The 11,151-nt window shown below is 42.8% G+C and overlaps 1 protein-coding gene across 1 annotated transcript in view; it reads right to left on the reverse strand.

Moving 5' to 3' along the window:
* Positions 1-8,912: 8,912 nt before the first annotated feature.
* ANKRD42 (ankyrin repeat domain 42) overlaps positions 8,913-11,151 on the reverse strand; it is a gene marked incomplete at its 5' end in the record, with an annotated part of 101,595 nt that continues 99,356 nt past the window's right edge. Inside the window, one exon of the mRNA XM_049889758.1 lies at positions 8,913-9,020. Within this exon, the coding sequence (XP_049745715.1) occupies positions 9,017-9,020 (4 nt within the window). The remainder of the gene's footprint in view (positions 9,021-11,151) is intronic.

Here is an 11,151-nt window from a genome sequence, read left to right on the forward strand (position 1 = left end):
ACTGACCTCTAAACTATATCACCCAGGGTTCTACCCTTTGGCTTCCACTGGGTTCAGGTTCAGCCAATAGGGTAACTGGCAGAAGGCTGAAGGTTGGAGGAGAGAAAGGTCACAGTACTTATTCTCCCCACTCCCTCCCACACCATAGTTCTGGCAATGTCTGCCTTCCTCTATGACCACAGCTCCGGTCAGGCAGCCCCTCCATGGCTCCAACTTTCAACCAGGCTTCAAGACGACCATTTCCTCTCCTAGTTCTGCCTAGAAGTGATAACAGCTTCCTGCTGCTGCTAGTTTCTAGGCTGCCCTTTTTTGATTCATATCTCTGCCTAAGCCTTTGCAAATAGTCCCTTAATTAAAAGTTACCTCAAAAATCCCAGCTAAGAATGCCATCCATTTCCTGCTAGGAACTGGACTGAATCAAAGATTTACAAAGAAGAATCACCTTAACGGTGTAGCAATAGAGTAAGGAGCTACAAACTCCTGCTCCTGAGGCCCTGGATTCTGCATGTACCTCCTATTCCAGGATCCCTTTTGCCCAACTATACTAAGGATCTCATTCTTTTCACGAGGTGAAGCCTGTCTTTCAAAAATTTCTGAACTCCACAACTGGGCTGACGTAACTGTTTTCCTTACCAACACATCTCTTTTCAATAAATGCCCCTTCCTCTTGGTCTCACACAACCTTCAATGGCTAAGAAGTTGAAAGTCAGACCCTCACACACTGCTGGTGGCTCCATAGCGCTGGCACAGCATTTGGGAAAACCCACCTACTGCAGCCTCCATTAGCCTACTGTTTGGCTCCATCAGAAGGACAAGGGGACTAATCAGAGCCTGGATATAGATTCAGATTTGAGCCCATGGACCTTGCACATTTATCTGTAAGATAAAATAACTGAAACAGGTACAGTTTAGGTTCCATTATTACAAAGGAAGCTCTTACAGATTCCATTTTTATTTAAGCAGTATCCTTTGGGGCACTTCTTTCAGTAAGGAGTACTTTCCCATCTTATGGCCTCATACCCATAAGTTCACAGCCTCAAATATCTGACACATTAACTAAGCTGCAGTGAGAAACAAGCTCTTATGAATCCATGGTGTCCTGATTTTATTAACATTTTGAAACTTGCTGTAACTTAATTTTCTATTCCTACACCTGTTTGCATATTTTATCTGGGAGTCAACATGCCACAGAATATTAACCCATAAAGTGAGAACCTGAAAACTAAAAAATAAACCCAGAGTCTGGACAAAACTAAAAATAACTGCAATCACTCTTCAGAGACACTGTAGAGGAGGAAGTCTGTGCAAACACTAGGGAGTTGAACTAGTTAACCTCCAAGTCCCTTCCAACTCTTAGAATCTTTAAGCAAGTGTTTTGCCTAGAATGTTAAGTTTCATGCTGGGTAGCCCAGCCTCGTTCATTGCCAGCATCTCTACCCCTTGTCCTCCAGTGGGGGGTGCTACTTGACTCCTACATGAAGTGCCATCCTCACTTAGTCTCTGGAGCTAATCCAGTCCTGAGGTTGGTGTGATAGTTTTGTCCTGGCCATCTCTGCATTGTCCCTTTGGATTGTCAGTGCCTCAAGGGCACAGACAGTGTCTCTGTACCTCTTCTGCCTCGGTCCCTAAACACAGTAGGTTCTCAGTGAATATTGGTTGAATGAGTGAAAGAATGTGGCTCCTTACGCCTAATTCACATAGTGGTAATCTTCCTAGTAGTCCCACTGTGCGTTGGATTGTTCCTTTCTACAGAGCCTACAAAACTAAAAACAAAATTTCCCAAACTTCTATTTGCCTAGGTTCTGAATGTGATTTTATTTCTCCAATCTAAAGTATTGGTGTGAAATTTAAATTTAGAACACAGGTGCATGGAGAAAGAGACAAAGCATGAGGCATCACTTTTTATGTGTAGAGCAGAGTTGCCCTGACTTGGCTCTCGAGTCATCAGCTGTGGAAACAGCTCCTAATTCTGCAGCTTGCTCATTTTGGCAGAGAAAGCAACTCTGCAGTGTGATTTTGGGGAGCCATTCTCAGACCCTCAATTTAGATTCTGTTTCTTTAGTCTTCTCAACAATTCTGTGGGCCATAAATGATTTAATAAGCCTTTTTCTACTTAGCCAGATAGAACAGATCCTATTATTTCTAACTACAAACCCTAAATAGCACCTTCATACCTTCTCAGGATATTCCTGGCCTTATTCTTTCCAAAATTATTCCCTAAACTCTAAACCCACCCTCTTTTATCACAGGGTATATATTAAAAACCTATTTTGCTTTGGGGACCTGAGCTAGATGCTAGAACTACTGACACAAATATGACCCAGTTCCTGCGTTCCTGGAGTTTATAATCCAATAAGGCAACTAACTGTGTAATATAATTTATCAACAGATTGGTTTTAAATCGGAGTTACTTATGTTCCAGAAAGATCACTTAGAAGCCACTCATCTTCATTCCACAACTGTTCACTGAGCATGGCTCTGAGCATCTCTTTGGGAAGGGAAACAAGGACCAGTAAATGTTTTATGAGGTGACGGACTTTTAGATCTACCATGAACAAACGACACCACTCACCACTGAGTAGTCAGGCTGACTTCCATAAGGACAATAAAACAAACACATATGCCACCAACTCTATCCTGTTTCTTCATCATAAAGATTCCCACTCATTGCTTAAAACATTACAAGGAATGCTCAAAATCTTACCACATGAGGCTGCCAGGGGAAAAGAATGCTGTTTGTCTTGGGGATCCCAAGAGTTCTGTACTATTCCAACCTTACCTCCCATTAATACCTCCATTCATCCTGTTCCACCATCCCCAAAACATGACCTGACATTTCTTGCTGTACCTGTCCTCACTCAGATCGTCCATACTGCTCTCCTGCCTGCTCAAAATTTTACCCATCCTCCATGGCTCAGCTAAATGCCACCTGTACCAAAGAGCCATAAACCGATCACTAGAGACAGGGTTAATTTGTTTTACATCTGTACAACAGACTCTTGACATTTTATAGATTTTTAACAGTCTCCATTTTGACCATTTTAAAACTACCCTAAAGGTCTAAGACATGGACTAATTTGGAATTTTGTTGAGTCTAGAGAATTTGAATCACAGGTGCTGTGAAGCAGGTATAAAGTATCACCAAGAAATGAGGGTGATGAGGTTTGATATAAATAGGGCCCCGAAGGCTAAAGAAGATAGAGAATGGTAGAGCTTTCTGTTTGCCACCCTCACCATGACACCATCCTGTTAGAGAAGAAGGGATTAGTAAGGGACTAGAATCTCATCCCTGAACTCCAGCAAAAGGGTCAGGAGGTACAGGTCAGACCCTATAATAAGGGAAAAGAAGAAGGCTGCATAAGGGGAGTAGTAGAGGATCACAGCTGCAGGACTGAAGCACTGCTAGTTAGGTACCTGGGCTCAGGCACCAGTAGTCAGGTAGGAATTAGGGGCCTTCAGGCCAGAGAGCTGACCAGGTTAACTCCATATCCCCCTACTCTTTTGCATGCTCCATACTCTACTGATTGAGCCTGACGGGCTCATAATATTTCCATTGTATTTTTTTCTGCATTGTTTGAATAAATATGAGCTATAGAGGATTCGCTGAGTGCACAGATCCCAAAGACCGTGGGACGTACTTCTGAAATGTGAAAAGTCTACTGGACTTGGTTAGGGATTCCACCACAGCATCCATCACTTGGGGAAAATGAGGGTTCTACTTTCTCCTCCACTAGATTGGCCAGGGACTTTGTCTTGATGGGATTGTCTGGCCAGTCACCACATTTTCCTGGGACTTTCCTCCTGATACTCACCTACTACCTAGAAGTACCCAGGTTTTATACGCCTGCCTCTTAATCATAGATCACACTGGACCCGTCATCTCACATATCCACTTGACCTTGTTGATTGGTCCAGGGGCGAAATGTATTTTAAGCTGGTTTGTGAGTCTTTTCCTTTCAGATTTTTGGACTTGGAACCCCCCCAAAAATTCAGGCAATCTCTGTCTGGTGGCTGAAGTCAGGTGTACAACTTCAGAGCTGTCAGAGGCTGTTTTTCTACCATATGGAAAAAGCCAGTCTGCAGTCAAATCATAAAAATACTAATAACACCTGACACTTTATAAGCACCTTCTAGGTAACTGGCACTATTCCAAATCCTTTACATGTATCAACGCATTTAGTTCTCACAAGAACTGCAGAGGGCAAGTAATATGACTATCCTTGTTTACAGATGAGGAAACTGAGGCACAGCAAGGTTAAGTAAATTGCTCAATGTCAAAGAACTAGTAAATAACATAGGCTAAGGCCGTCTGGCACCATAGCCCACCATTTTAACCACTACGCTATACCTTGTGGAGCTAGCAAGCCAATGGAAGCAGAAATGAGAGATGGCACGAAGTCTGGCCATTTTTGAGCCCCCCATTCCAATTATTCTTGAAGCCAGACTGCATCTCTAACCATACTGCCATGTATCTGTTCAACCCTTTCTTGGGATGGGCTATAAATTTCCCTTTCTATTTAAGCCAGCTCAAGGTAAATTGCTCTCACTGGCAACCAAAAAATTCCTGACAATTATCTCCCCAGAATGTAGCATGGTATCTACCAACAACCTTCTTATTCTGCATGCCCCTTCCCCATCTCCACTGGGCAGCCAAAATAAGATTCCAATTCCAAATGAGATCATATCATTCTCTTACTTAAAACCCTTCAATATCCTTCCAGTGCCCTATGAGGAAGCCAACGCTTCTCTGTGTAACACACAAGGTCCTTCAGAATCTTGCTTCTGCTTCATTTCTCACCATTACCCTGTCCCTGCCTCCTTCTCACAACACTCTGCAACTGGAGGGACAAAAATCAACTCCTGGGCTCTCATGTCCTCTCCCCATCATCACCATTACCATCTTGTCTAAGCTCTTCCCACTTGCTCAAAAGCGACTCTCAGGCTTGGGCGTCTGCCTTGAGTCTTACCATCCTAACTGGCTTATGCTATTCCCTATTTCAGGGGCAGAAAACCAAACACTGAAGCTTGGCACCACAGCATTCCCAGATAAGGACTACTCACCTGGCTGACTCGCAAACCCTGCCCACCGATTAGCCCATTACTTCTGTCTACTGTGCTTCGACTACCTGGGACCCTGCTACCTGCCTGAAATGACATGTGAGAAAGTGCTTGGTACAGTGCCTAAAACACAGTAATTGCTCAGCATGTCATATTTTCCTTCACTCCTCTCTTTCTCCTCTGGGGACCCTATTATACAAGGGCCAATGTTCTCGTTCTGCTCCCACGAAAGCACATCAGGCCAGATTCCCTACCTCATCGGCTCTGTGGCATCTCTGAGAACTATCAGGTCACCTATCCTGGAGTCTGACTAGAATGGCTTCAAGTCCTAATGCCTTAGGTCAAGGTGGTTGTCAAAGGGTCCAGCTTTGGGGGCTGGGCTGTGACTGCAGGTGAGTGTCAAAACAGCCCAGCTGTGAAAAGTGAAGTGCTTCAGAAACTGAAACCCAGCAGGCCCTATACAGCACCTTTCCCTGACCCTGGATTCACTATAAAAAGCAAGCTGAAGCAAGCTGCTCTGGAAGTGCCATTCCATCTTGGTGGCATTCTACTTGTGTCAGCAAATGAAAGAGGGGCTGGAGCAACATATATTGCTACAATTGGATCAATTACCCCTTAAATGTGGTAATTACAGCTTGATCATTTTGTAGGCAAAGGGAAGGCTGGTTCCAAGATTTTCTCCTCCTTGCTGGAACTTTCTGTGAAGAAGCTCTTATGTTCCAAGGCTACCCCATTCATATTTCAAAGCCAGATGTAAACGTCTTCCTGTGTCTACCTTTCCAAAAAGACATAATTCTGAAATTTCTCTTTTGTGCTGTGCTGCTAAATTTAGTGGTAAGCCGAGGCACTTGTCTGGATAATTTAAGCCAGCAGGACTAGACCCTTTGTATGTGCCCATACACAGCTGGCTGACCTGTCAGAAACCATACTGACATCTTGAGATCCATTTGACCAAGGTGGCAACATAAATAGTATCTATATCCAGGCCTTGAATATAGAAAAAATTATACACAGATCCTATTTTGTATGGCAAACTGCATGAGAATCTGATATCTACAAGATTCAAGGTTTAGAACCTTATAAAGACTGCAAAAGTTGATAGTGATCAAACCCAACCTATGGAATGAGCTATACACAGATTACTACGCAAATTATTTAAGCATCATTTTATACAAAACCAATTATAAATACCTTACAGTACTCAGGAGGTTATCTTCTGATTTCATCTTACAAAGGGATGGTGAAACCTTGTATATGTAAAAGAAATATTTCTGCCCTATTCCGGTCCAGAATTGTCTTGATTTGTCATCTTGAGTATGCATTAAGACCCTTCTCTAGAGCCTACAGGACCCATGTTCCACACAAGTCTGCCTTTCATCTGCACCTCCTAGACTGGAGGTTTTGAAGACTTTTCAGTCTATCTTCAGTTGTTTCAAGTTCATGCCTTAAGTGCTGATACAGTCATTATATCAATATTATTCTGGTTCGAGCAGTCATTATTCCTAACTTTCCACTACAAATATCTATAAAATGCTCAGACTTAAGGAGGCTCACAATCCTGCTGCTCTCTCTGCAGTCACAGTGGAGTTGAGCAGTGGTACATGCGCCACTTGGGTTTCTGAGGGAGAAGAGCACCACCTCCAAATGAGGTGCCATCTTCAGGTGTCTCCCACACCACCCAGAGGTCCTCTACTTCAGGCTACTTCCCAGGTCTCGCAGACATCCCCTCCTGCCTATAGCAGCTTAGGCTAATACAGTTTCTCCATTTCAAGCTCACTCATGTCTGATTTACACGTTTTCTCAAATCTGTAGAGGATATCCTTTGTCATCTCTGGGTCTTCCATAAGCAAACGTCCACCCTTTTCACAAGGAATTCCCAATTCACTCCCTTCCGTATGGTCTCGAGGTATATAAGGTGGCTCTGCTTATACAGCCACAGTTGATCAGTCAAAAGTTGAGTGCCAACAGAGAATCCCTGATACACCAGGAGAACAGTGGGATGCAGATCTCAAATTCTTGCAAAAAGACCAGACTTAATGGTCTGACTGGGACTAGAGGAACCCCGGAGGTCATGGTCCCTGGGCCCTTTGTTAGCCCAAGGCTGGAACCATTCCCAAAGTCAACTCTTCAAACAGGGATTGGATTGGATTATAAGACAGAAAATGATACTGGTGAGAAGTGAGCTTCTTGGCTCAAGTAGACACACGAGACTATGTGGGCAGCTCCTGTCTGGAGGGGAGATGAGAAGGCAGAGGGGGACAGGAGCTGGCTGAATGGACATGGGGAATACACAGTGGAGAGAAGGAGTGTGCTGTCTCATTAGGGGGAGAGCAACCAGGAGTACATAGCAAGGTGTATATAAATTTTTGTATGAGAGACTGACTTGATTTGTAAACTTTCACTTAAAGCACACTAAATTTAAAAAAAAAAAAAAATTTGAGCACATAATCCAAGGAGAGCCACTCAGAGTTCCTTCCCTAGATATTTGGAATTGGAACCAAGTGATTCCAGACCCCACTGGCCGCTCTCTTGAACAGGGGAGATGCAACTGCAGGTCTTGTGGCAAGCCCATTTTCTGTCCCATGCACTGGGAATCAGGGAGAACCAGTCTTTGTAAAGAGAGAGAGAAGTAGGGACAATAGATGGAGAGACAGAGAGAATGCCTGGTTCCTAAAAGCCCTCCTAGCCCCAATTCCAATCCTTCCTGAGGCCCTGAGCATTACTGCCCTGGGGTTTTCTAAGCCACTCCCTAGTACTTCTTTATTTTCTCCTTTTTTGCCTAAGGTAAAACCTTTCTGTACTTGCCAATCAAAACAATCTTAATAAATACTATGCTTCTTAATGAGAAGAACCAAGCTCTCTCACACAGGCTTCCCAACTTTTCCAAGCACTATTGCCTTTCGCATACAACATACTGCACACCACTATCTACCAATCCATGTAACTAAACTATTTTTTATACATTCTTCCAAACTAAAGTCTTCCCAGGGCTCCCTAGTTTGGGAGGTGTACACCTCTTATGTGTTCCCTTGGCAGCCTGTACTTCCCTTCATAATAGTATTTATTACAATTAGACCAGCCTGGAGGCAGAGGGCTGTGTCCTATAGCTGTATCCTTGTGGCTCAGCACAGTTCATGGCACCATAATAAGGGCTCAATAAAGAGTAGTTGAAAGAATAAATGAATAATCACCAAGAGACACTGTAGGGTACAATGTAACATTGCAAAGTATATAATGTTCTAACAGTTCTTTGTTTTTTCTTTTAAGCATTCATTCCTTTGATCCATTGTAATCAGCAAACATAATTGGTGCATTATTGCTAACCCACTAGTACAATCAAAGCAAAAAATTTTCCCAGATTTGTCGAGCCATAAAAATGTGATATTAACATAAAAAAACAGAGCTTTTGTGACAATGGGCACCTCTAACGCAAGGATTACACAAAAAAACGATAAAATGTAGAAATAAGAGCAAAGGATCGTCCTCTGTGCCTTCCCCATACTCTCCCTAGTGTCAAGAACTCTAAATAAACTAAGGAAGAAAACGAACCCCATTGAGTCCATTGTTATCTCTTTCTCAATGCCTCATTCACCTGCTTTAAAAAAAAAAAAATGCATTAGGATTCCTTCACTCACCTATCCTGAGAGAAAAGGGCTGGCCAATATGAGTGATTCAGGCTGTATCCTGTCTCCTTGAAATCACCAGGTCTGGAGTCACAGCACTGGGTGGCCTCTGGCCCTCTCATGAAATCATGCCCAACCTGGGTCTCCAGTTCCCTGTGGATCAGAGGAAAAGAGTGTCGGGGTTTTGGCATTTCAAAATGCCTAAGGAAATTATACTGTCACTGGAGATGGAACAGAAAACTGCTAAAGACATTCGCAAGTACCTTTGTCTTCGGGTGGAATTTCATCAACTTGGTGCTGGTTCAGCCTGGCTGATCTCCCACTGACTGTTGTAATTATCTATGTTTTGAATTAATTGAAAATAGGAAAATAAGTAATGGCTTTATAAACAAAGTTAATAAAAAGGATAAGATACGTTTAAATTTGGAGACCACAAAGGTAAAAAATAATAAAAAGAGGTCCTTCACAATGAAAATATTTCACCATGAAAAGGGTCACTTCCCTGACACCCTAACTGGCCTTTGAGGTATGGATAAACAAGGCTGCTTTCTGAGAGGGAACGTTTCTACTGGCCAGGCTACCTCAGCAGACATTGGGAGGATAAATGATTCATTAGCCTGTACTAGTGAAATGCAAAGAGTTATTTTCTGGAAAGAAAATCAGACCGGTTTTATCATTTTGCTCTTTGCCTCAAATACTCTCAATATCTCCTAAGAATCTACTGTATGAAACCCAAATTCCTTAGCCTTTTTTATTCTACTCTTTTTCAGTTGCATCTCCCCCAATTCCACCCAATTTCCATAGGAGTCCTATGTTGGAGATTACCTGGTCTCCTCACAAACCATGACGTTATTTTGAGCATTCATTCATTCATTCAACACATATTTATCAACCGCTCATTATTGGCCAGGCATCACCCTAACTGCTGAAAACGCAGTGACAGGTATGGTCTCTAGCATCATGGAGTATACAAATGATAAGCACAATGACATGGGAAGGTTGGAAACCTATAAAAAATAGGTTTCCATAAAAAAGCACCAAATCTATTCAGTGGGTGGGAGGTGGGGTTTGCAGGGGAGAATACTTTCTAAAGAGGTAACATTTACACTGAGATCTGAAGGATAGGAAGGGATTAGCCAGGTAAAGAGAAGGAGAGTATGTTCCAAGTTAAGAGGACACCACGTGCAAAAGTGCTGAGGTAGGAAGTAGCATAAAAAACCAAACCCAAACCTAGGAAGTAACATAGAGATTAGCAAAGTGTTCTTGCTCTCTCCAACACCCTCTCCTGGACCTCCTGTCCAACAATCTCTACCTAACAAAAACCTGCCCTTAAAAACAGGGATTCAGTATCTTACCCTCAACTGAATCAAAGGATTTATTTTTTAAAGCATTTACATGTTTTTTTTTTAATCTAAGTCCCTGGGTGGTGCAAACAGTTTGTGCTCAACTACTAACCTAAAAGTTGGCAGTTCAAACCCACCCAAGGGCACTATGGAAGAAAGGCCTGGCAATCTGCTTCCCCAAAGATTACTTCAAAGAAAAAAAAAAACCTTATGGAGCAGTTCTACTTTGCAAAACGTGGAGTTGCCATGAGTCAGAATCAACTCAATGGCAACAGATTTGTTTTTTTTCTTTTTTAATCTATTATTCCACCACCCCTCTGTCAGTTTTCCATACTGTTGGGGCTTGCATGTCGCTATGATGCTGGAAGCTATGCCTTCAGTATTTCAAATACCAGCAGGGTCCCCCATAATGGACAGGTTTCAGCAGGGCTCCCAGATTTAGGTAGTCTAGGAAGAAAGGCTTAGCAATCTACTTCCACAAATTAACCAATGAAAACCTATGGATCATGTTATGGATTGAATTGTGTCCCCCAAAAATGTGTATCAACTTGGCTAGGCCATGATTCCCACTACTGTGTGCCTGTCTACCATTTTGTCATCTGATATGATTTTCCTATGTGTTGTAAATCCTACCTCTACAATGTTAATGAGGTAAGATTTAGCAGCAGTTTTGTTAATGAGACAGGACTCGATCTGAAAGATGAGGTTGTGTCTTAAGTCAATCTCTTTTGATATAAAAGAGAGAAGCGAGCAGAGAAACAGGGGGACCTCACGCTACCAAGAAAGTTGTACCAGGAGCAGAGCGTGTCCTTTGGACCTGGGGACCCTGTGCTGAGAAGCTCCTAGTCCAGGGCAAGATTGATGACAAGGACCTTCTTCCAAAGCAGACAGAGAGAGAAAGACTTCCCCTCTAGTTGGTGCCCTGAATTTGGACTTCTAGCCTCCTAGACTGAGAGAAAAAATTTCTGTTTGTTGAAGCCATCCATTTGTGCCATTCTGCTACAGAAGCACTGGATAACTAAGACAGATCACCACAAAACATTGTTCACCTCACTTGCTTTGGATATGTCATTAGGGGGATCAATTTCTAGAGAACTTGGTCATCGCATTTAGTGAGGCAAAGGGCC

The sequence above is a fragment of the Elephas maximus genome, chromosome 7 (assembly GCF_024166365.1).
Source record: "Elephas maximus indicus isolate mEleMax1 chromosome 7, mEleMax1 primary haplotype, whole genome shotgun sequence".
Lineage (NCBI taxonomy): Eukaryota > Metazoa > Chordata > Mammalia > Proboscidea > Elephantidae > Elephas > Elephas maximus.